Raw genomic sequence first — 26,766 nt, 5'->3', positions numbered from 1 at the left:
CGGCCTCACGCGGCTGTAGCATGGGGGGAATGTGTGGGCGGGGCTTAGCGCCACGCCCCAGCCAATCCGCGCGCGCGGGGTGGGCGGGGACGCGTCGACTCCCGGCCAATGGCAGCGGAGCGGCTGTCCTGCCGGCAGCTTGCGCGCGTGCTGCTGCCATGTGCTCTCGTGAAGCGCCTCGGTGTTTTTAAGGGACACCGCGTGCACGAGCGGCTCACGTTTTCAGCGGATTACCAGCGAGGTGAAAAACTCTCCCTCCCTCCCTCCCTCCCTCTCTCCCTCTCTCCCTCTCTGTATCTCTCTTTTATATATTTAGTTATTTATTTTTTCACTTTGATTAATTTTAGAGGTGTGTGAATACTTATAATAATAATAATAATAATAATAATAATAATAATTGTGTTTTTATGGCAGCTGAAGTGCAGCTTCACAGCATGTTTACAAAAAGCACTAAAGATTGTAAACAAGTGAACAATAGTGTATGTTAAATAATAGTATTAGCATAATTAACTAAAAGGTTATTTGTTTAATAAAAGAAATAAAAGTTACAAAAATAAAAACGAAAAAAAAATTAAAATAAATAATAAAAATAAACTAAAAAAATATTAAAACTTATATATATATATTTAAATTAAATTTACGAAATTGCTTTTTACAATTATATATAAATCATTTTTAATACCTATGTATGTATGTATGTATGTATGTATATATATATATATATATATATATATATATATAAAATAAAACGCTGCATTGATATAAAATAATAATAATAATAATAATAAATGTGTGTTTAGCTGTTTTCCTAAAATGTAGCCTGGCTTCATTTCAGGTCTTCAGAAAGACTTTTAAACGGGGACTTTTATATCATTATATCGTATTTAGCCTTCCAGCCTCGCTTAACAGCTGTTTACGGCCGAGTTGTGTCCCGAAGAGCGCCGCGCGGCCGTGTTCACGCGCATGTCGCTCGTGTGAGGTTATTATCGATTGATTTATTAGTTGATCATTGACGGACATTTTCACCCCCGTCAGCGTTCGCGCGTGCCTCTCACGGGGAGGCGTGTCTCTTTAATATTCATGAGGCGGAGAGAGCGCAAGGGGGGAGGTGACGTCACGTGACTTCGCCCGTGTTCGTTCCAGCTGAGCGCGGACACGGCACACACACGCACGCGCACACACACACACACACACGGAGGACGAAGAGAGGGTATCATCAGAGAGAGAGAGAGAAGAAGGAAAGAAGCGATAGAGCGACTGGATGAGAGAGAGAGAGAGAGAGAGAGAGAGAGAGAGAGAGAGGGGAAAAAAAACACGATAACATCCGACCAATCGCACGCGCTGCTGCGACTGGCGTCTCGTGCACGGGTGTTTTTTTTTTTTTTCTCGCTCGTTTTGTTTTCATTTGCTGTTTTTTTTCTGGGGAAGGACGACGTTGCTTTTCCTGCATTTCTTCCACCGTTTTCTGGATGTTTTATCGCCTTAAATAACTTTTTTTTAATCGCAGCGTCTGCTTCAAGCTGAATCTGAACAGGCTGAATAATAATAATAATAATAATAGTGATATTTTTGATTAATTCCTGCGAAGTTTTTGTCGGAGCTGGGAAGCCAGGCTGGACGGGCTTGGACTGATTTGACAGATTTGACAGATTTTACTCTCTGGATTACAACCTCATGCACATACATGCATGACTCCCCTTCTCTGAATGCCGCTCCTGAGAAGCCTGAAGGTGAGTTCGCACGGCTATCGACTGCGTTTGCAGCTTCACGGCTCTTGATTATGCGAGCTGGACGTTGGTGTGGCTGGGCTGTTGATCCAGCTGTCATGATACTGGATTATTAAAGGAGAACTCCAGACAAATTTCCTACATTTCTGTAGCCAGCTCTTTCTGTAAACTAGAATCACATGATTGGTGTGAACTTATTCCACCCGAGTTAGAGTAGTGTCCCCCCCCCCCCCACCCCCCCAAGCCAGGTCTGGGTGAATTAAAGGGCAATGCCACCACACTTTGAACATTTCTACACAGTTCAGTGGTTAAGATGTGCACAGAGTCGTGCAGAGCGGTTTGGTGTGGAGCGCTCGTTTGCAGAGAAACTTGCTGAGTGAGAACTGCCCACAGTGGTGGTGATAGGAACCAGACGTCCACCTCTAAAATCTCCCTCACAGAAAGTTCCGACATGAAATGGCACGGCTCGAGGCCTGGTGCGTTGTTTTTACGATCATTTTGAGACGGTTTTGGCCTTAAACTCCATTCGTGGTGGAGGGATACATAATACATAATATGCAGGGTGTTGTGAGGCAAAGTAGTCCCCAAAAATGCAGATTTTCTATCATCAACATTCCGTATAAAGCTCGTGTGGGTTCTCTGGTGGTTCTGGATGGTAAATCAAATGTCTGTATCTGTGTTGTAGTCATGGCGACGTCTGGTTCCCATCACCACCACAGTAGAGATGTCTGAACCGTTTCACACCAAACCCGACTCTGAATCTCTGTGTTTACATTTCAGCCTCTGAATTAAATGTAAATTGGGAAATTTGGGTGGAGTTAGCCTTTAATGTAGGCTGGGCAGAGTGAGTTAGCTTGCTAGCTGTACAGTCAGTTCCCATGCCAGTCCTTGGGAAAAATCCATTCCAGTCCGCAGTTTTGTTGCATCCAGGCCTCCAGCGCCTGTACCAGGTAAGAAATGTTCAGGACTGCTTGGTTCATCCTGGTTAGAGCAAACATATGGAGCCCAATGGTCTGGCTGGTAAACACGGGCCTGTAATCTACTGCTGTCAACAGATTAGAGTTTGCACTGCAGTGCACCAAACAAACATGACATCCAGGCAATACAGCTAATATTTCTGATTATAAGATTGTTATAAGAACGTTATAGATGTGTTGAGATCAGGTCTGTGTGAAAAACCATAACACTTCATTCATTTTTGGGGGGGGGGGGGAGTTCAATATAATACAATAAAACGTTGAATTACGACGTGTGGGAGAAATGTCATCTTTAAAGGGCCGGTGTACAACATTTTGTCCTGAGGTCCACTTGTTGTATTTGGGTGCTTTTACGTCATAAATTCATTTTCACACAACCTCTCTTCATCCCTTAGAACTAGACAGGCTGTGCCTTTAAGACTGATCTATGTAAATGAGCTGTGCTTTGATTGGCTGGCTCATTCAAAAAGCAGTCCAGGGGGACACACTCCTTATAACGTCTGCAAGAATGGGCAGGGCTAGGGGCTGCTGTAGACTGAATAGGTGTGTATATGTATATATATATATATATATATATATGTGTGTGTGTGCTTGTTTTTGTGACATCACAAAAGCAGCAAATTAAAAATGTTGAAACAACGGGTTGTGTTAATGATACTTTTTGAAGATTTAACAGTGTTTACAGGCGGGAAAGGCTTAAAATGTTCTTAGTGTTTGATAGAGGTAAAATATAGTCTAAATAACCTTCTAATGGTCTCGTAATGTGAAACGTTAGATGTTATGCCTGTAGTCACTTATTTAGATATCATCTAATGCAGTGCAGCACAGTTTAAGCTGTGGCCTGTTGACAGCAGGAGATTATGGTCCAGCCATAACCAGCCCGATCCTGGGGGACGGCAACGTGGTCCGTGTTTTTGCTCCATCCCAGCTGAAGCAAGTGTTCATGGCTTCACATTTGCCTGCTTCTTATTTAGATTTCCCATTCCACCTTAAATGGTGCAGCATTTGCACTGTGGTGTCTGTAAGTGCTGCAGCATTTAAGGTGGAACAGAAAATTCATAAAAGAATCGAGTAAATTGGGAGCCGACTTCGGCCTTGTTGGTGCAGGTGTATTGGAAGCTGGACTACAGCAAAACTGTGGACTGGATTTCCCCGTTACTGGCTTGCAGGCTGTATAGATAACAGACTTACCTGCAAACAAGAGTTCGTCCACCGTTGGCTACATTTATAATCCATTTTCCTGATTTCGTCATAAAAACATCTAGAAATCGTTGAATATTCTTACAACTGTGTCATAAGGAGAAATACTAGACACGCTGCCTACATTAAAGCTGCGTTCACTTGCCAAGATAGTGGTTGTGTGCTCACCATAAAGGGTCATGTGATTTATTGCTGCCTGTTCATTGAGCAGTGGTGAACTCGTCCAGCATCAGCTGATGGCCGGGCCGCTCTCTCAGCTCCTGCCCCCTGACCTGCCCCCTGCCGGAGCCAGCCCACAGTGTGGCAGCTCTAACCAGCCAGGAGGTTCCCTGAGCGGTGGACAAATAAACTCTGTGGCTAACCTCAAATCCCTACTGCAGCTGCCAATGAAGGGGGATCAGCGCTTCAGAGACTGTTGTGAAATCAAGGGTAAGGAAACTTCAATGTATGTAAAACGAGACATTGTTATGACATTGACAAAGTCTGCTCTGTAGCAGTGACGTGGTGAACGAATTGGGCATTTTGGGGTTTTTTTTTGTGGAACCGGTGGCTTAAAGCGATTGTTCAGCTAAGAATCAAACGCAACCAGTTTTCTCCCTTTCACTGCAAATATAGTTGATCAGCCGGAACGTCTTTGCCTCTTTAGTTATGCGCTTGAGCTACGAGGCGAAAGGCTGAATTATTCCTCTGCATCTGCGTATCCCACAAATATTGGCCAGGTTTTATGGCCGCAAACTTGCGCGTGATGTGAATGTGAGCACTAGGGGGCAGTCTTTGAAGGAGAACGTACAAAAATGAAGCGTAAAGTCGTAAAGTTTTTTTGCCTCTTTCTAAAGCCAGCAGTATACTTCAAAACACAAAAGAGCTAAATGAGACTGCACTGCGGAAACCTGTAAGAAGCCTGCTTTCTGCAGTGGACCAATCACAGTCAGGAGGAGGTCTCAGAACAAGCAGGGTGGTGATTAGGACCAATCACAGTCAGGGGGAGGTCTCAGAACAAGCAAGGTGGTGATTAGGACCAATCACAGTCAGGGGGAGGTCTCAGAACAAGCAAGGTGGTGATTAGGACCAATCACAGTCAGGGCGAGGTCTTAGAACAAACAAGGTGGTGATTAGGACCAATCACAGTCAGGGGGAGGTCTCAAAACAAATGACAGTAATTAGGACCAATCAGAGTCAGAGGGAGGTCTCAGAACAAGCAAGGTGGTGATTAGGACCAATCACAGTCAGGGCGAGGTCTCAGAACAAACAAGGCAACAATTAAAACCAATTACAGTCAGGGGGAGGTCTCAGAACAAATGGCACAGTGATAAGGACCAATCAGAGTCACGGGGAGGTCTCAGAACAAACAAGGCGGTGATTAGGACCAATCAGAGTCACGGGGAGGTCTCAGAACAAACAGGGTGGGTGATTTGGAGCTCTGTTTAGTAAGTATTGCCCATGTACAGCAAACCACCGAACATCTACCCATTTAGGAAATCTACCATCTTCCCATAACATCTCTAATGCAACTAATGTGATGACCGCAAACCCTACTGTGCTAACTGAGGCAGCCTTTCATATTGAGCGTGAGGCAGGCCGAGGCAGCGCACACCAAGTTTAACTTCACTTTGACTGTATTTTGCCGGCCGCCGCTAAACGAGTGAGGCATGATGGCCATCGCCTCGGTAAATGATGCCCTGATGCGGCGAACCACAGCGATCAGACGTCAGTTGTTCAATTTGACCAGCTTTTGCTGTTGTTGACATGGACCTGTAGAAGTCCAGGCGCATCTAGTCTTACTCAACAAAACATTAAGAGTACAGAGCGTCTTCCTGCCCCCCCCCCCCCTCAGCCCCCCCAGCCCCCCCCCCACCCCCACCAAAAAAAACAAACAACACTGCTAAGCCTCACTTCCGATGCTCATCCGTTTGTGCCAGTAATCTGTTACCATGGCAACAGCATCAGATGCATATCGGTTGCTGTCGGGAACAAAACCTCGCCAAAATCTCCATTTTTGTCACTTTTCCGTTTTCGACGTAATTCGAAAGTTCCCCTGGTCCCGTATATTGTGTGTAAATTTCATGATGAGCGGACCAGCAGAATTGACCCAAAGTTCCTCGGAAAGACGTCTGGTTCCATTGACTTCCATTAAAAGTAATCGGAAGCCCGTCTTGACGTAGACACTTTAGCCTAGCCTTGGCGCGGCTAACAGGAAATGGAATCAGCACTCGATTGCCATTGTGCCGTTTGCATACCTGACCGCACACAGCGGTACCGCACTCGCCTTAAACCGTGTGGACACCTTCAGTCATCTCTAACGGAATTGTTTGTGTGGTTTCTAACCGTGTGTGACCCGCTGCCGTCTATAAACCGGGACCAAAGTACGTTAGCACAGCTAAAAACAGTAGCAGCAGCCAACTTGTGCCCTGAATCTCGTCTGTGTGTTTAATAAAGGGGCTGAAACTGGATTTCCAATGCAAAACACGGCTGTTATTTTCGTCCAGCAAATTGAAGAGCTATAGATGCAATCAGTGAAGAATTTTCCAGCTTCCAGCTTCTGTGAAATCAATTAGATTCAGATTGAAATGTGGCGCTGAGCTGCGCCGTAAGCAGGGAGGCAGTTTTGTGGAAAGCTGACAGGATTTTTTCAATGCAAAGTGACTGTATAGAGATGATGTCTCTCCTCATTCACTGTAGAGAGAACATCGCCAAATTCAGAATAGTCCATGGTCAGAAAACCCCTTTTCTCCTCAAGGAAGATGCATTTGGACGTACTGATCAGCAACCCCCTTCCATTCATTCCAGAGGTTTATTTGCAGCAGTTCAGACTCCCAGACTGGCCAGATGTATGAGATCTAGCTTCATTGCTTCGAAATGGCTTAAAGTGATTAAGTGGATCAGTTATTTAAACACAGAAGGTCGTTTTAAAGTAGTACTGGGGTTCAAAAGGAGCAGGAAAGGGCAGCCGTGGAGCTGCGCTACCATGTTTACGTGTAGGACGTTACCAGTGATGGGAAGCTGTACGTCTGGGCAGAGTTAGCTACCCTACATGGTTACTTGCCTGCAGTGAGAAGTCAGTGTCATGACCAGCTGACCCTCCGCTCCCCAAAACACTGTGTATAAACACTGACCGCCACATGCTGCCCACGGAGAGCAAGACCAGCCTAGCTAGCGCACAGCAACAGCACTGTCTAAAAGGGGCCGCCTCGTGTTTGTATCATTTCCCTTCGAAACAGTACAAGCTATTCACTTTTCAGGAGATATTTCTGGGGAGATTACATGTAAGACAAACCACTTGCATGAAGAGAAGCTCAAAGAAAACAAGCAACAAAAAAAAAGTTACGGAGCTACAGAGAAAATGGGACCCCAGCAACCTCCTGAAACACCTGGTAGACCACCATATAGATTATATAATAGTATAATGTTAAAGGGTACGTTCACTTTCACAAGGGTGGAGATAGGAACCAGGGGTCGCCATGACTACAACGCAGATATAGACATTTTATTTACCATCCAGAACCACCAGAGAACCTACATGAGTCTTCTGAGCTTTATATGGAATTTTGATGATGGAAAATCGGAAAAAATACGAATTTTTGGGAACTATTTTGCCTCACAATTGACATTTTTTGGCATTTAGCTGACGCTCTTATCCAGAGCGACTTTCAATTCGGTCGCCAGGTAGGCGAAGGTGGTGTTGGGAGTCTTGCCCAAGGTCTCTTATTGGTATAGTTTAGGACGTTTACCCAGGCGGAGGTTGAACCCCAGTCTACAGCGTAGAAGGCAGAGGTGTTACCCGCTACACCCTGCATATCATGTATCCCTCCACCAAGAATGGATTTTAAGGCCAAAATCTTCCCAACACTATCGTAAAGCGACATCTCAGGCATCAGGCGGTGAATTCATGACCAACTCGTGTAGGAACTTTCTGTGAGGGAGCGTTTAGAGGTGGACGTCTGGTTCCTATCACCACCACTGTGAACAGACCTGACTCTGTAGGTTTCTGTAGAACGGAGCGTTTGGTTTAATATAAGAGTATAATATAAAGAGTCAGTGTAGGGTGTATATAGGGTGCTTAGAGTCAGTGCAACCTAAACACATAACTGAACATGGAACAGTTCACCCCAGTGACAGTGTTTATACCCTGAAAGGACCAGTAACTCCAGTCTTACGTTAGGACTAATAAAGATTGCAACATCTACAAACGCAGAGCTGTTAATGACATATTACTTGCAGTCTGAGAGTTAAGAGTATTGGCATGCATAAGTGTGTAAGCAGGGTCAGCAATGGGTTGTTTGTTTCTGAATCAAAAGAACTTGTTTTGGTCCTTTGTGAGAGATTTCAGTTCACGACTTACTAGACCTTAAAAGTCCAAATGCATCCAGGAATGTTTTTTTTTTACTACCATTTTCCTTCACTTTCAGCCAAAAACTCTTGAGAACATTGCTGCTTTTTCAGTTTGAGGCCTACAGGGGAATTCCACCAAATCCATTTCAAATTTTCTGCATGATTCAACGATTAAGATGTAAACAGAGTCGTTCAGAGCGGTTTGGTGTGAAAAGCTCCGTTCTAGAGAAACTTGCCGAGTCAGAACCGTTCACAGTGGTGGTGATGGGAACCAGACGTCCACCTCTAAAAGCTCCTCACAGAAAGTTCCTACATGAGATGGTTCTGAATTCACTGCCTGACGTCTGAGACATCATCCTGTGATAGATTTTGAGAAGATTTTGGCCTTAAAATCCATTAATGGTGGAGGGATACATGCAAGGTGTTGTGAGGCAAAAATAGTCCCCAGAGAAAACTATTTTATTCATCAACGTTCTATATAAAACTCACGGTTGTGTTTATATATTACATATCAAATAAAATGTATTCCATAATTTGAACTAGCATGAAACGACTCATCGTTGAGTTGTTCAGTATGACGCCCTGTTATCTATAAACATGGACTTACAGAAGTACAGGTCTTTTTACATTAACGTATGTTAAAGGACTTGTGTTTTATTCTTTCCCCGGCATTAACTTATGGCATTTTGGGGGTTTATGTGATCAAAACAATCATAATTTCTTTCTACAGGACCTTTTTAACCCCTATTAGAATTGAAGAGGCTGTGTTTCTTACTATGCCGTTAAGACTAATGTATGTAAATGAGCTCTGTTGTGATTGGCTGCCTGATTCAAAAAGGAGTACAGGCTGCAACACTCCTTATAACTTCAGTGTGAGTGGGCAATTTGGTGGATATATGTAGATGCCTTGGTTTTTCTGACATCACGAAAACAATAATAACCCGATCGTAATCGGATTTCTGCAGTTCCGACTATTCAAATTGTCATGTAAACAACACACTCCGATCTAGAAATCCGATAAAGAGGCTGGAGTTTAGCTCAGGAATCAGATTTCTCAGTGCATGTGAACTCTTACTCTGATTTCTTTCGGAAATTTCTCCATCTGCTCATGTTCGAAAACAGACGGCGGTACTGGAAATAAGCGAGCAGCGTTGCTGCAACACGTAGCAAAACTCTTTTGGAACGACACTGAAACCAAATATGAAACAAAGGATTTAAATATTCTTCATTTTCTAGATGTTTGTTCGGATTTTCAGGTAAAGTGGCGCAATGTTTTATAAGAAATCTGCGTCATGAAGTTTGAGTTTTACATTACGTTTATGTCGCGTCTTCTTCTGTGAGTTTATTGGCTGGTTGCAAAGCGGAAATCTGGTTACTGCCTGACTCATGGAGACCCGGAGTTTCCCCGTTATCTGATTACCCAAGTGCATGTAAGTGTGTTGATCGGATTACTGATAAAATCTGATATTCTGCAGTTATCAGATTATTAATTGCATGTAAACGCACTCGTTGTGATGTTTTTGCCGCCTGGTTTACGTACATGGGCTGCATGGTCTGGAGAGGGAGCCGTACATTTAACCTTTGCATGCAACGTTAAGTTTCTAAAAGCGAGGACAGTTCAGTTTTCAGTGCTTTGGGCCCTTAAGAATGGTAATCGCACAAGGTTTAATAAAAACACTGGATTTCTATACACACAGTGTTCATCCAACATGCAGGAAGCTGAGGTCTGAGCTGGTTCTCTCTCTCTGTCCCTCAGATAAGGACCGGTTAGATGTGGATGAGGACTCTATGGGACGTTGCACCATGCGCGGGAGGGGCACCGGTGGCGTCGCGTCGGATGGCAGCGGCTCAAGCACAAGTTTCTCCAGCGGCTCTAACGGGTTCCTGGGCGGGCCGCTGTGGGAGCGGACGCTACCGTGCGATGGCGGCCTGTTCCAGCTGCAGTACATGGACCTGGAGGAGTTCCTGACGGAGAACGGCATGGGCAGCATTAACGGCGCCTCCAACGCCGCACAGGTCCCCTCACAAAGCTCGCAGTGCACGCCCACTTCTCCGGTGCCCTGCTCTTCGTCTTCGTCGTCGTCGTCTTCATCTTCATCAGCCTCCGCCTCCTCCTCGCCCACGCTACTCGGCCTGGACATGATGAGGAACTCCGACTGCCTGCATGGTGAGTTTTGGTCTTTTGTAGCACGTACCCAAAAAAAACTAATGTATAATAATAATAATCATAATAATAATAATGAGTTTCAATGTGAATAAAGACCAACACGATTATTGCGTTCAGTTAACTTACCTTAGGCAGTTGTGTTGTGATGTGCCTTTTTTCATTGTGGGCTAGTGAGAATGTTCGCAGCTTCTATTCATTTTGTTGGTCGTTGGTCTTTTTTTTTAATGCAAAGTCAATTTCCTTTTTTTTTTAATAATAAAAGGTGATATCGCCTGTAAAAAAGAAGCAAAAAAAGAAGCCTGCTGTGACTTCATCATGGTTGTGATGTCACAACCAAAAAACACATTTCCATAAGACCGCCCAATCAGCCAAAAGCAGTTTAGCCCCGCCCATTTGCATTGAAGTGATGCAGAGTGTTGTTCCTGCAGACAGACTGTAGCAGAGTTATTGGCGTGAAAGATGTTGGGAAGACAATTCAATGTTGTGCTGTTCATGGCTGTTGGGAAGCAGTGCGATTTTCTCAAAGGGTCCAGTCATTGGAAAGGAGCAATATGTGCGTTTTGTTGCCGTCAAAAAACAAAACCTCCATTCATTGTGAAACTTTTACCTTTTACACAATGTAAAGGGCAGCTGGTGTTTACAAATTATGAAAATAATAGCAAAAAAACGTATAACGTTACAGTAGTAAAGGCGACTGAACAGCCTGTTTAGTTCAGTGGGATAAAGGGAGGATGGAAAATGGTCATGTAAAAATGAATGATGACAGTTTTTGGTAAATAAAACCAAACAAACCTTTTGTAATTTTGTTAACTCCAACTGAAACGTACAGAATCATTTAAAATATGGGCCCTTTAAAAGACAAAAGATAAAGGGCTCAGTGAGGTCAGCTTGAGGAGCTATTCGAAGAAGACTGGTAAAAAAATAATTGAGTGGACATTTTCAGTTATTTACATAGTTTAAAAACGTCTGTTGTTCTTTACATTGTGTGTAAATTTCATGACGGACGGACCAAAGGAATTGACCCAAAATGACTTGGTAAAACGTCTGGTTCCATTGACTTACATTAAAAGTGAAGTAGGTTTTTTGCTTCTCCTGTAAAGTCACCGTTTTGGAGCTACGTGGTTTTGCTCCGACAACAGCGATATATAGATTAATTGAGGTTTCTTTAAAAGTTTATCTCTCAAATGGTTGTTTTTATAGCCCATGTTTGACTTTTGGTTCCAGACTTGAGGCTTGACTCGTTTAAACTTGAGCCAGTCGTGGTGAAAAAGACACACAATATGTTTGGTCCCGTTTAAAGAATGCATGTGCTGATTAAATGTAAATTAAGGTGGACGAATGTATTAGAGCAGGAGGTCAGCCTGTTGCAGGAACACAGTCGTGGATGAGAGTTCACTGCCCAGCGCTGTTAGCTCAGTACTACTGCTCAGCACAGCGCCTCTGGATCTCTGTGGTGATCCTGAGGGGGTTCGTGTTGTATACCAGCTTGTTAGCGCTGAGGATCGTGATGCAGACGCACGTTGAGCGGTTTTATCTGTTTTCAGGTTTCTGGATAACCAGCTGTGTGAATGTTTAATCTGTACTCTGCTTCAATTCAGTGGTTCCCACCCAGCCAGCACATGTTTGGTGTCTGAATTAGCTTCTTTAGCCTGTTGGAGCTATGATGCTAATGTGGCTAACAGGGAACAGAAGCTTTAGCAGGGTGCTAACTGCATTTCTGAGTCAGCCTCTAGGCTCAAACTGTGTGGGGCTGGTTCAGTAATCTCTAACAGACATGACTGTGTGGTTTCTGACACTATACACTCACCGGCCACTTTATTAGGTGCTAGTAAAAGGCTGGACCCCCTTTTGCCTTCAGAACTGTCTTAATTCTTCGTGTTGGAAATGTTCCTCAGAGATTCTGGTTGGTTATTTGAGTTCCTGCTGCCTTTCTATCATCTGGAACCAGTCTGCCCGTTCTCCTCTGACCTCTCACATCAACAAGGCATTTTCGTCCACACAACTGACCGCTCACTGGATATTTCCTCTTTCTCGGACCGTTCTCTGTGAACCCTAGAGATGGTTGAGCGTGAAAATCCCAGCAGATCAGCAGTTTCTGAAATACTCAGACCAGCCCGTCTGGCACCAACAACCACGCCACGTTCAAAGCCCCTTAAATCCCCTTTCTTCCCCATTCTGATGCTCGGTCTGCACTTCAGCAAGTCGGCTTGACCACCTCTACATGCCTAAATGCAGTGAGTTGCAGCCGTGTGATTGGCTGATTAGCTAATTGTGTTAACAAGCAACTGAACATGTATGTATATATACATGTGAATATGTGGTTCCGGACACAGTGTGTATGTATATATCAGTAGCAGTGGAAAGGGTTCTTTGAATGTTCATTGACACTTTGTTAGCTACAAATGGTAGCTTTATAGCTCGTAAGCTGAGTTAGCCTCATAGCTAACGGGTGAAACTGAACAAATACGTGTTTTTATATATCAGTGGCGATATTTAGGCTTCGTTTACGTAGCAGGAAAACTGAATCTGACATTTTCAATTCCGATTTGAGACGCTTTCATATGTGGGACTGAAATCCGATCCGTATCGGATCTGCGGCGGTGCGACTCCGTCTGAACAGCCAGATCGGAATTCGTGCGACGTTTACGTCAGTCCAGCTCGACATCGTCATCATTTCGTGCTGCTGAGACTCATAAACATTTAGTCTGATGTTTCTGTACCAAAAAAACAGAAGAGACTCATCGCAGCCGCTTCGGGTTCGAAGAGGTTTCGAACGAGCCGGCCGAGCGTGGCCAGAAGAGCCCGAGGCCGCAGGGCCAGAGAGCAGGTTAAAGAATCCGAGGACACGAACCAAAGAGGTGGCTGAATAAGAAAAGCCCTTTTTATGGTGATGAGTCCAGCTGTCAACCTCTGGAACTTCACAGTCGCTCCTGTGATGCTGGCGAAGACGAAACTGGGAGCGACTGGCGTTCGTTTGGCAGTCGTGATTGTTTACCTCTGGACGAGCCGCGTGAAGCTCTGTTCTTTCGCGCATGCGGGTCGGTTCGGGAGCTGATCTGTTCAGACTGATGTCGCATACAGATCAGATTTAAAAGATAATCTGACCAGCCAAACAAAAAAATCAGAGTCGGGCCACTTCTACCTGCTGTGTAAACATAGCCTTAGAGTCAAAAAACGAGGAAAAACCGCCTCTCCAACCTCTACAACTGCTAATTCCGGCTTTGGGATTCTCGGTTTATGTGTGGTTCTTAACTAGTTGCATGTCTAGTACGTTAGTGCTAAGCTGTTCTACATTAAACAAGAACATTTTAAATATTCATGCTTAAATGGTTCTCTGCAGGGTGAGATGGCTCTTCAGATGGATGGGGAACGTGTTGTTCGTGTGGTTCTAACTACACCCTTTTTGAACAGGGTTCTGTGGAGCACTAGAAAGGGTTCTGCTTTTGTGACAAGCTTGACAGCATAACAAGAGAAGAACCCTTTTTGGTGCTCTATAGAAGCATTTTCAAGAAGGTTCTATATAGAATCACATACGCAACACGTTCTCCGTTTTGCTGTGCAAACAACCCTTTCTGGTGCTATATAGAACCATTTTTAAAAAGGTTTTCTATATAGAACATTTTGCCGTGCAAAGAACCATGTTCCCAGTTCTGTGTACCATTTCAAGCTTAAATGGTTCTCTGCATGGTGAAATGGCTCTTCAGATTGATAGAGACTGTGTTGTGATTCTTTATAGGACCTTTTTGACAGTGGTTCTGTAGAGCACCAAAAAGGGTTCTTCAGTTGTTCTATATAGAACCATGAACACTCAAAGGACTCTCTCCATGATTAAAGGGTTCTTTGCATCATGAAAGTGTTCTTCAGACTGATGGAAAATGTGCTGTAGATGGTTCTACATAGCATAGCACCGAAAAGGGTTCTTCTATTGTGACAGGCCTGACACTGTAACATTATACGTAAATACATCATTAACAGTGGAAAGGGTTCTTTGAACGTTCATGGTTCACATAGAACCCTTAAAGAACCATCATGTGTAGAGTGAGTTTTTTGAACACCAGTGGTCAAATCAAAGGACGATTGGTTGGTTCCTCTGTCACTTCCTACTTGTGTTGGTAGGTAGTCTAATGCCGCTACTGAAGTCCTGACCAATGAGGGAGCAGCTTGGCTGAATCTGCCCAGATACCAGAGAGAAAACAGTCCTGATTGGCCAATACTTGCAGTTATATATTAGCAATACTGCAGTAGTTACAGAGATTAAATACAACAAGAATGATGATTCTATTAAATAGTAATGAACTATAAATTTAATTTTTTCTTACTGTCTAGAAGGCCTTGGTTTATCCTGCACAGTTAAAGGACCCATTTCATACATTTTTCTTGTATTTTCTAGAAAATCAGACATAGAATTTCTTAGAAAAGCTGCAAAAGTCATGAAATTCTGATGTTAACCTAAAATAATCTGCTCGATTAATTTTGTACAATCTGTTTTTTTGTACTGATTTTTTGTACCGTATTCTACATTTATTATTATTATTATTATTATTATTATTATTTCATTTAATCAAGTTAAACAGCTTATTTGGTGTCGACACACAACAGCTTGAATTCATTTTTACAACCTTTCTTTATCCCTAAAAAGAATGTTTTTGTTAGTGCGCCTCCAAGACTGACATATGCAAATGAGCTCTGTTCTGATTGGCTGTGCCTCGTTCATAAACTCTGGACTGAGACACTTCTCGTAGCCTCAGCGTGGATGCGCGGGGCTAGACTGGGGTGGGCTGAGTAGGCAGATGTACGTAATTGCTTTGGTTTTTGTGACCTCACAAAAGCAAAGAATTTGAAACGGGCTGTTATATAGGCTGGGGGAGCGACTGTTTAGAAACCTGGACATTGTTTATGACTATTTCAACCCTTTGTTGTGGAAAAGAAACGTGAAAGTTTTCAGTGATGGGCCCTTTAATAGCACAGCAGTCGTGCGGCGGCCTGAACCGCCCTGAAAGGTCTGATTCATGAGGCCTCGTGTGTTTGTTTATCGTGCCCAGTTAAGATTGTTGGGTTGGGCCTGGAATGTACAGTAACTGCTATCAGTCAGAGGGACAGTACACGAGATAAACGAGAGAGAAAACGAGATTTGGGGAGGAACGAGAGATAACGGGACAGCAGGAGAGTTTGGCTAGAACCATAAAAAAAGGGACAGAATGGAAGCGAGTGAGTGAGTGAGCGAGTGAGCGAGAGAGCGAGGGAGTCTGTCTCTTCGCGTGTTTTCAAATCTCTTCCTCACTTCACACACGTGGTGCGGGCGCACGCGCTCCCTCACGTGCGGAGGACGAGAGGAACAGAGTGAGGAGGAGTGGGAGGAGGAGTGGGAGGAGTGTCGGCGCATGTGTTTGCGCGAGCGTGTGAGTGACGAGAGAACGTGGAGCCGAGCTGAGCAGCAGAACTTTCTGCTTAGACTAGCAATCACAAAGAGCTACACCACGGGCTTCAAAAAGACGGTTCTTCCAGGGTTCTTTAGAGAAGGCGGTGGTCCTGTCTAGAACCATGAGCTCTACAAAGAACCATGTCATGCCTAAGTGGTTCTCTGCAGGGTGAAATGGCTCTTGGGATGGAAGGGGAACGTGTTGTTTTTGTGACAGCATAACAATGGAAGAACCCTTTTCCTAAAAAGGTTCTATATGGAATCACGTACACAACACATTCTCCGTTTTGCCGTGCAAAGAACCCTTTCTGGTGCTATGTTTAGAACCATTTTCAGAAAGGTTCTATATAGAACATTTTGCCATGCAAAGAACCATTTAAGCATGCACATGGTTCTTTGCATGTTCATGGTTCTGTGTACCATTTCATGCTTAAATGGTTCTCTGCACGGCAACATGGTTGACGGAGAACGTGCTGTATATGGTTCTACACAGAACCTTTTTGAAAATGGTTCTACAGAGCACCAAAAAGGGTTCTTCAATTGTTATGTTGTCAAGCTTGTCACAAAAGCAGGACTCCTTCTGGGGCCTATATAGAACCGTTTTCAAAAAGGTTCTGTGTAGAACCATATACAGCACGTTCTCCATCAATCTTGCCGTGGAAAGAACCAAATAAGCATGCACATGGTTCTTTGAGTGTTTGTGGTTCTGTGTACCATCTCATGCGTAAATGGTTCTCTGCATGGTGACATGGTTTTTCAGGGTGCTGGTCATAAGGATTTATGACACCTACATAGGCTTGTCATGGCAACTGACATAACCCTACATGAATGTTTATTAGTACTTATTCCGGTTCCTCGCTGTTAAGGTTACGTTTGCCGGTCTCGATCAGAATTTGCTACAGTAGTCTTTATGCCAGATGACACCTATTGAAATAAGCATTTATAAGCATTTATGTAGGGTTATGTCAGTTGTCATGACAAGCCTATGTAGGTGTCATGTAGCCTTAGAAACAGCACCCTACAATAAAGTGTGGCCTGTGATTCTATCACCAGTCCTTTTGAAAAGGGTTCTTCTGCTGTTAGACAGTCAAGCTTGTCACAAAAGCAGAACCGGTTCTGGTGCAGCTCAACAATTCACAGCAGTGTCCTGGTTCATCTGATAACGGGGCTCTGCGGGAACAGTTGATACGGATATTTGATGATGCAGTTATTGTACTCCAGAAGAGGAGATGTTTAGGGTGGATCACTGCACTAAACCAGCGGTCGGCAGCATGCGGCTCTTTCACGGCTCCACGGCTGAATCAGATCAGTAGGTAATAATAAAATAATCCTCCTCTACAGTAAAATAAAGCTCTGCTGATCCTTCAACTCAGTTTAACAGTAAATGGTCTTAAACGCTGGAGTTAATGTAGAACTGCTGATTCACCCTTTAACCCTGAAGATCAGCGCAGACGGCTGGTCACCATAGCAACACAGACAACAGTCTCGCCCAGCCAGTAGCTACGAAACGGCAAAGAGAGAGATTTAAGACGGACATCGATCGTTTGGAGACTAATGGACTTATTAGAGTTTATAGTCACTCCAGCTGGTTTCCTGATACGTTTAACCTGCAACGAGAAACCGACGAACTCTAAAACGTCGCGAAGCTGAAGTCAGTTTCTCATTCGACTTGTCTCGTTCCACCTTAAATGGTGCAGTAGTTACATTCTGGCATCATTTAAGGTGGAGCCAGAAAATCCGAGCAAGAAGCTGGAGAATGAGAAGCGACTTCAGCCTCGTGAAAAGTCGAAACGGTTCCACTTTTGAGGAAGAGTTTCCTGCCGGAGATGCGAGAAAAGCGGCTATAACTGAACTACAGCTTAAAGCAGAGCAGAGTACGCCTGTGTGTTTGTTTATGCCTATTAGCCTACAGTAGTACATCAGCGCACCGAGACACGTCTACAGCCCAGCTGGTGAAACGGAGGCTTGATTTTTATTGAAAGGACAAAATGGATCTTCTTAAGTTTGGGTTGCACCAAAACATCAGCAGTGCATTCGGTCTCTGCGCCGTAACTCTCTATAAATACGTTCTGTGCATTTTTAATGCGAATCCAAGTTTCCGATGTTTTGTAAGTGTTTATGTATCAGTATCGACGGATGGGCACGTAAGAAATATCGGATATCGGTACCACTTCCCACATTGATGCATTGATGCACACCTGTGACTGTTTTCGTCTCTTTTGAATTAAAACGGCAAAGCCTGTTAGCTCTGTTAGCTGTTAGCTCTGTTAGACTGTTAGCTCTGTTAGCTGTTAGCTCTATTAGACTGTTAGCTGTTAGCTCTGCTAGCTGTTAGCTCTGTTACACTGTTAGCTGTTAGCTCTGTTAGCTCTGTTAGACTGTTAGCTCTGTTAGCTCTGTTAGCTGTTAGCTCTGTTAGACTGTTAGCTGTTAGCTCTGTTAGACTGTTAGCTCTGTTAGCTCTGTTAGCTGTTAGCTCTGTTAGACTGTTAGCTGTTAGCTCTGTTAGCTCTGTTAGACTGTTAGCTCTGTTAGACTGTTAGCTCTGTTAGACTGTTAGCTGTTAGCTCTGTTAGACTGTTAGCTGTTAGCTCTGTTAGCTCTGTTAGACTGTTAGCTCTGTTAGACTGTTAGCTCTGTTAGCTGTTAGCTCTGTTAGACTGTTAGCTGTTAGCTCTGTTAGCTCTGTTAGACTGTTAGCTCTGTTAGCTCTGTTCATGTTTTGAACTGAACATACAGACTGAAATACCCTCTCCTGATGGCTTATATGGACATGTTGTGCCCTTATGAATGTGAAAGAAAGAAAGCAGAGAGTGAGAGAGAGAGATATTGAGAGAGAGAGAGAGATATATTGAGAGAGAGAGAGAGAGATATTGAGTGAGAGAGAGATATTGAGAGAGAGAGAGAGAGATATATTGAGAGAGAGAGAGAGAGATATTGAGTGAGAGAGAGATATTGAGAGAGAGAGAGATATATTGAGTGAGAGAGAGATATTGAGAGAGAGAGAGAGAGATATATTGAGAGAGAGAGAGAGAGATATTGAGTGAGAGAGAGATATTGAGAGAGAGAGAGATATATTGAGTGAGAGAGAGATATTGAGAGAGAGAGAGAGATATTGAGTGAGAGAGAGAGAGAGATATTGAGTGAGAGAGAGATATTGAGAGAGAGAGAGAGAGATATATTGAGAGAGAGAGAGAGAGATATTGAGTGAGAGAGAGATATTGAGAGAGAGAGAGATATATTGAGTGAGAGAGAGATATTGAGAGAGAGAGAGAGAGAGAGAGAGATATTGAGAGAGAGAGAGAGATATTGAGTGAGAGAGAGAGAGAGATATTGAGTGAGAGAGAGATATTGAGAGAGAGAGAGAGAGAGAGATATTGAGAGAGAGAGAGAGATATTGAGTGAGAGAGAGATATTGAGAGAGAGAGAGAGAGAGAGAGAGATATTGAGAGAGAGAGAGAGAGAGAGATATTGAGAGAGAGAGAGAGAGAGATATTGAGAGAGAGAGAGAGAGAGAGAGAGAGAGAGAGAGATATTGAGTGAGAGAGAGAGAGAGAGAGATATATTGAATGAGAGAGAGAGAGAGAGAGAGAGAGAGATATTGAGTGAGAGAGAGAGAGAGAGAGATATATTGAGAGAGAGAGAGAGAGAGAGAGAGAGAGAGAGATATTGAGTGAGAGAGAGAGAGAGAGAGATATATTGAGAGAGAGAGAGAGAGAGAGAGATATTGAGAGAGAGAGAGAGAGAGAGAGAGAGAGATATTGAGAGAGAGAGAGAGAGATATATATAGAGAGAGAGAGAGATATTGAGAGAGAGAGAGAGAGAGAGATATTGAGAGAGAGAGAGAGAGATATTGAGAGAGAGAGAGAGAGAGAGAGAGAGAGATATTGAGAGAGAGAGATATTGAGAGAGAGAGAGAGAGAGATATTGAGAGAGAGAGAGAGATATTGAGAGAGAGAGAGAGAGATATTGAGAGAGAGAGAGAGAGAGAGAGAGAGAGAGATATTGAGAGAGAGAGATATTGAGAGAGAGAGAGAGAGAGAGATATTGAGAGAGAGAGAGAGAGAGAGAGAGAGATATTGAGAGAGAGAGATATTGAGAGAGAGAGAGAGAGAGATATTGAGAGAGAGAGAGAGAGAGAGATATTGAGAGAGAGAGATATTGAGAGAGAGAGAGAATGTGTTTTCTTATCTTATATTCCAATAGTATGTTATAAATGAAGAATGTCGCCCAGTTGAATATGATTATCATATTCATGTAGCTCCTGTTGTGCGTTTATAACCTGTCTTTATAACGTTTTCTTCTGCTATAAAATGATGAGTGAAGTTATTTATTCATCACAATCTCCCCAGATCATCGCTTCCGTAATGTGCTTATTTCCTTTTTATTCATGTCAGTACCTCAGTAATAAATCAGGTTGACTGTGCTGTGAAGGGGTTAATCTGTGGTGGCAGGTCTTATCAGAGTCTGCATAAACTGTACTTCACCTGTTAAAGCACCGCATTCTCCGTATGAAGGAGCGATGTGGAATACGCAGATACACAGCCCTCTGGAAAAAGTTCAGTTCAGCCCAGTTACTGCTTAATAAAGTAGTTATAGCACCCGGTCAGTAAGCGGCTACCAGCTTAGTAAGGCTTAATAAGAGCATCATAATGCCTCCCAATACTGTGTTACTGAAAAGCTAAAGCTAAGTGAGAAAGGTCTGGTTGATTGTGCTGCAGGTCTGGAATTAATAAGCGGCGTCAGTTTTTCCCTCGAGCAGTTTGATTTTTCCACCACTGGTCCAGTTGATGAAAATGATGAAGGAAACATCTCTGGAAAACACATTTCAGTGAGACGGTTTCACTTGAGACTTTCACTGTAACCTCCAGAGATGAGCTGCAGGAGAACCTGAGGTTTATATGTAATGTGTGGAGCATCAGGAGTTAATGGGTGATGTGGTATTTGACCTGCTGCTGCCCTCTGGTGAGACTTTAGAAAACTGCAGTAGGTGATATATTGAGGTCTTCTTGAGCAACACTGTTAGAGAAAAATGGAATCACTTTGCAGGTTATTGTATAAAGTAATTCTGATAATTAATAGTGTATATGTTGAAAAATTTAGAGTGGGTACTCAATGATTCATAGTAGATACTCAATATCTTGTAGTGGTTGTAGTGGTTTTTAATAATCCGTAGTAAATGCTGAATATTTCATAGTGGTTTCTGAATAATTTATAGTAGATACTGAATAATTCATAGAGATTACTGAATATTTCATAGTAGATACTGAATAATTCATAGAGATTACTGAATATTTCATAGTAGATACTGAATAATTCATAGTAGGTACTGAATAATTCATAGTACACACTGAATTATTCATGGTGGTTACTGTATAATCCATAATAAGGACTGAATAATTCTTAGTGATTACTGAATAATTTGTAATATTTCCTAATGAATTCATAGTAGACACTAAATAATTCATAGAGGTTACTGAATAATTTGTAATATTTCCTAATGAATTCATAGTAGACACTAAATAATTCATAGAGGTTACTGAATAATTTGTAATATTTCCTAATGAATTCATAGTAGACACTAAATAATTCATAGAGGTTACTGAATAATTTGTAATATTTCCTAATGAATTCATAGTAGACACTAAATAATTCATAGTGGTTACTAAATAATTCATAGAGGTTACTGAAATACATCGTATGTGTTATTAACATGAAGTGATTGTCCATGTTCGTCGTGTAAACAGCAGCACTCGGAATTCGTTCCTGACACAACCACAGTGTTTAAAACTGATTTTCTTCCGCCTTGTTTTTTTCAGGCACTCCTCAGGGCAGCCAGGACCCCTCCCCTTCCCCATCCTCTACCTCCACCCCTCCGCTCACCGCCCCACCCATCACCAATGGCAACGACATGATTGGGACCTTTGATCCCGACCCTGTGGACGTGGCCCTGTCGAGCGTCCCAGGTCAGGAGGCGTTTGACCCCCGGCGGCATCGCTTCAGCGAGGAGGAGCTGAAACCGCAGCCCATGATCAAAAAGGCCCGCAAGATGATCGTCCCCGACCACATGAAGGTAAAGGCCACAGCGCAGTGACCGGGGGTGACCTCTGACCAGTAAAAATGCACCACTCTTTACCCGATCTCAGCGGATCTCAACTGGGATCGGCAGAATTTTCAGGAGCGTATGAACTCACTCGCTTTCTGGCCAAAATAAAATCGTATTTTAGAACATGATATAAAAAAGTTGGACCTGCAGTCTTCAGAGGTTTCTTTGCCCTAGAAGAACCACTTTGCTTCTCTACAGAATCTTTGAAGAAGCAAAGACCTTTGCAGATGTGAAGAACCAGTAAAAATCTGTTTTGGTTTGCAGCTCTAGAGAAACTCACAGAGCTGCTCACAGTGGTGGTGATAGGAACCAGACGTCCCCCTCTAAAAGCTCCCCCACAGAAAGTCCCTACATGAAGTGGTTATGAATTCACTGCCTGATGCCCGAGACGATCGTTTTGAGAAGATTTTGGCCTAAAACAAGTTTTAGTTTCATCTATTAATGGTGGAGGGATACCTGCAGGATGCTGTGAGGCCAATTGGTACCCAAAAAAAGAATATTTCAGATTTTCCACTATTTTCCCATCATCAGCATTCCATATACACTCAGAAGACTCGTGTGGGTTCTCTGGTGGTTCTGGATGGTAAATAAAGTGTCTATATCTGTGTTGTAGTCATGGCGACGCCTGGTTCCCATCACCACCACTGTAAAGACGTCTGAGTTGGTCAGTTTCTCTGTGGTGACCCTTTTCAATTCAGTTGCTCTGCAGCGCATTACCTGTTTGCGGCACAGCACCGCTGTTCCTGCTCTGACCGCTGCGTCACACAACTGACCGTTTGAGGTGTGACAGATTAGACAGGCCGTTAGCACCGTGCTAATTGGTGGGGTGTAAGCTTTCGTTACGTGTTAGCTATGTTAGCCCGTAGCTCCAGTGCAAAACTAAAGAGACAAACTTCAGACACCAAACAAGTCTTGTTTGATCTTGTTGGATCATTCGGAGTTGGAGACATTCGGGTCGTTCTACAGAAACGTCCACTTTTCTATCCGCCCATAGGAGTCACTGGTGCTACCGATCGTCATCGGTGTTCTTCGTAATGAAGGAAACACCAGAGACGTTTTTAATGATCAATGCCTTTTACAGAACATCAAACCACACGCCGTCAATCACGGAACGTCCACTAAAATATGTAATTTAATCCATTTATATTCACAAATACCTCAGAATAAAGTCGGTCACACCAGTGACGTCAGCTAGAAGCTTCATATGAGATCATGAGCTGAATGAGAAGATCTCTGAGAGCTGAGAGACACAGTGAACTCCCCATGAGCTTTTCTTCATAGATCCTCAGAAAACAGGTCAAAGGAGGTCGAGTGACGTCATCAGCGTGACTTTTATATCAAAATAAGAGGTTTTTTTTAAAGTTACACCAGTGACTCGACTCCTGTGGGGACTTTTATTATATTTTATACTATTTATTTGGCTTTTGTTTTCTTTATGTCATTTAATTTATATATTCCATGTGTTTTTACTTCAGTATATGGCCCCATGCTTCACACATGACTGTGGGGACGAGCTCTTCTGCAGTGCTTGGGTTCTAAATGATTGATTTAAACACCAATGTTGCTAAATTGAGGCTCAAGAAGGTGGAATTGTCAAAATAATTGTTTGTTTTATTTTAATATATAAATACATTGTAAACCAAACATGTTTTTCAAGTGTAATATATCTGTAACGCCAGGGACGCAAAAATGGACATTTCTGTAGAACGACCTGTTTATGTAAATTGTGGTTTTTCATCAAACTGTAGCTTTAATCTCTTAAAATCCCAGATTTATTACATACTAAGGTGTGTTATTCAGTAACTACAGGGACCTCAATACAAACTGGCTGAGCTGTTCTTAGATTGTAGAAGTGTGTAGTAAAGCCTTGGGCCCGCCGGTGGGCGCTGGCCTTTTAAGGGTTAATGTATAGGATACATAGCGGGGCAGCAGTGTGGCTGCACAGTGTTACTGCTATATTAATCTTTCTTGTCTGCTCTTCTGCTTGTCCTTCTCTCTCGTCCAGGATGAGAAATACTGGAGCCGGCGCTCAAAGAACAACGAAGCGGCGAAGCGCTCGCGAGACGCACGGCGGCTGAAGGAGAATCAGATTTCCGTCCGGGCGGCATTTCTGGAGCGTGAGAACGCCGCGCTCAGGCAGGAGGTGGCCGACATGCGCAAGGAACTGGGCCGCTGCCGCAACATCCTCAACAAATACGAGAGCCGGCTGGTGGACCAGTGAGGACGAGGAGGAGGAAGAGGAGCGAGAGAGCGAGAGCGAGAGAGAGAGAGAGAGGGAGAGGGGAGACCACTGAATGTGATAAAGGACGACATGCAGGGATCAGGGCTGCAACGATCTTTTGGAAAAGTTGATTAGTCATCGGCGATTACGGAAAAGAGCTGACTCATCATTCGCTACAATGTTCATCTGATCCACACAGTCGCTCTGACAGACTGTAATACACTACAGGAAGCGTAGGGGGCGATACGGCTTCTACTGTTTCATTTGAAAAGCCTCTATAATGGTCAAATGATCCATGTGGTCATTCCGATAAATTGCAATACACTACAGGAAGCATAGGGGGCGAAATCGACTTTCAGAAGAAGGAACTTTCAGAATGAGAGGCTTATTGATTCACTTAGTCCATTAATTCAGTACTAGTCCATAGATTAAGCGATGAGTTGCAGCCATAACTGAGAGAGAAGTGGACGGACAGTTTAAACGCAGGGAGATGGACAATAATGCCTGTTCCGGACCTTCTGAGCGGAGATAAATGTTGGCTTTTGATATTGGAGAGAGTTGTATATTTTTACACAATAGAGTCATGTGCTATGGGAAGAGGACTTTTTTGGAAAACAAAATGTTCTATAAAAATATTTTCTATATTTTCTATATATATATATTAATGGCAGGGCTGTTCAGTTAAAAAGCAAGGTACACTCTTAACGAGGAATTCCACCAATTTTGCAACAATTCTGCATAAACAGTCGTGTAATCAGAGAGATTCAGAGGGTTTGGTGTGAACTGGTTCAGACGTCTTTATAGTGGTGGTGATGGGAACCAGACGTCGCCATGACTACAACACAGATATAGACACTTTATTAACCACCCAGAACCACCAGAGAACCTACACGAGTCTTCTGAGCTTTATATGGAATGTTGATGATGGAAAATAGTGGAAAATCTGGAATAATGAGTTTTCTTTGGGGACTATTTTTCCTCACAGCTCCCTGCATATTATGTATCCATCCACCATGAATGGAGTTTAAGGCTAAAATCTTTTCAAAACTCTCATAAAACAGCGTCTCAGTCATCAGGCAGTGAATTCAGAACCAGCTCATGTAGGAACTTTCTGTGAGGGAGATTTTAGAGGGGGACGTCTGGTTCCCATCACCAGCACTGTAAACAGCTCTGACCTTGAGTTTCACACCCAACCACTCTGAATGAACTTTGTTCAAATCTTAGCCATTTAATTATGCAGAAATTTTGAATGGAATTTCCCTTTAAAAATGAAGGTGCCAGAAAGGAGGCTTTACGCTTTGTTAGGATCCTCAAGTTGGTATGGAACCTTTACATTATGTGAATATAAAAAGTTCTCATTTTTCAAACATGTTTCAAAAGTGGTTCTTTTATCTATGGCTTCGCTCATAGAACCCTTTGTGGCACCTTTATTTTGAAGAGTGCGGAGGGAGTTTGTAGAAATAATGCTTGAATCGTCTTGAAATGGTGAGCACTTCAAGGGAGATTCCACCCATTTTTTTAAATTTCTGCATACTTCAGTGGTTGGGATGTCGTTCAGAGCGGATTGGTGTGAAATGGTTCATCGTCGAGACGTTGCAGGAGCGTTGATGATGGCAAAACAGTGGAAAATCTGAACTAATAGGTTTTCTTTGGGGACTGCTTTGCCTCACAACACCCTGCACGTATCCCTCCACCATGAATAGACTAGAAAAATATGCACATTTTGACCAAAAAGCATATCTCAAAACACTCGTAAAACAAGCGGTGGACTCATGACCATTTCGTGTAATAACTTTCTGTGCGGGAGCGTTTAGGTGGGTGTCTGGCCCACTCTGGATGACGAAATTTTGAGAAATGGGTGGAATTCCCCTTTAAAAGGGGCTGAACTGGGGGTGATGATGGAATAGGCTGTAATATAATTTTCAGATTAGTTTAAAAAATTATGTGGATTTATTCAAGCACTTAATTTGTCATGTAGTTGCACATCCATTGGAAGGAGAGAGGGATACGTGTTCATCTTTCAGGAGTACGGGACTTTAATTTTGGCTTCTTCTTTGGACACTTGAGCGAAAGAACGGGACGGATCGTGACGCCGTGCATGCGCCTCTTTTTTTTTTCTTTTTTTCTTCCTTCTCCTCGTTTCTTTGAATCACGAACTGATTGCGATTAGTGTAAAGACGAGTCTTGGTTACACATGTACTCACTTTTTCCTTTTCTTGTGTTACTGGAACGCACACGTCTAGTTCTCCCACATGGCTTAACACTACAGCAGACATCCCAGGACTACAATACCCACAATACCCCAGTGCTGGAGGGTGCCACAGTGTTTAAGTTCCCTAGTGTACTTGAACCCTCTGCAGAAACTATCCTTGCTGTGCAAAGCATAGATCTGTACTATATTGATACGACTAGTGAGAATTGCCCTTATTTGATTGTGTAGAAGATATCGTCTGTATTGTACACAGATATATGTATTTTTTTCAATTTTTCAAAAGAAAAAACAGGTTTGCATGAGGACATTTTGGAACGATTGTGCTTTTTTTGCAGGAATATGCAAACCAGTCCCAGGAAAACGTGCATTTTCAGCGTCTCCGCTTTACTGGAACGATGTTCGATTCTC

General features: G+C 43.1%; 1 protein-coding gene across 1 annotated transcript; it reads left to right on the top strand.

Moving 5' to 3' along the window:
• The first annotated feature begins 1,288 nt into the window (after positions 1-1,288).
• On the top strand, positions 1,289-25,019 carry dbpb (D site albumin promoter binding protein b). Its single transcript, XM_017714595.2, has 5 exons — positions 1,289-1,730; positions 4,116-4,333; positions 9,990-10,400; positions 21,639-21,892; positions 23,931-25,019. Exons 2-5 carry the CDS (start codon positions 4,141-4,143, stop codon positions 24,144-24,146), a joined length of 1,074 nt encoding a protein of 357 aa, XP_017570084.1. The 5' UTR covers positions 1,289-1,730; positions 4,116-4,140; the 3' UTR covers positions 24,147-25,019.
• Positions 25,020-26,766: the final 1,747 nt, after the last annotated feature.

The sequence above is a fragment of the Pygocentrus nattereri genome, chromosome 3 (genome assembly GCF_015220715.1).
Source record: "Pygocentrus nattereri isolate fPygNat1 chromosome 3, fPygNat1.pri, whole genome shotgun sequence".
In the NCBI taxonomy this organism is placed as follows: domain Eukaryota; kingdom Metazoa; phylum Chordata; class Actinopteri; order Characiformes; family Serrasalmidae; genus Pygocentrus; species Pygocentrus nattereri.
The sequence above is the reverse complement of the archived record's forward strand: the minus strand, read 5'-3'. Positions and strand labels throughout refer to the sequence as shown.

What these genes read in the sequence shown, in the direction of transcription:
- dbpb (XM_017714595.2), top strand. Translation starts at nt 4,141, where the DNA reads ATGGCCGGGCCGCTCTCTCAGCTCCTGCCCCCTGACCTGCCCCCTGCC. An exon ending in GAACTCCGACTGCCTGCATG is followed by an intron (nt 10,401 to 21,638) that starts GTGAGTTTTGGT and finishes TGTTTTTTTCAG; the next exon opens with GCACTCCTCAGGGCAGCCAG. An exon ending in TCGTCCCCGACCACATGAAG is followed by an intron (nt 21,893 to 23,930) that starts GTAAAGGCCACA and finishes TCTCTCGTCCAG; the next exon opens with GATGAGAAATACTGGAGCCG.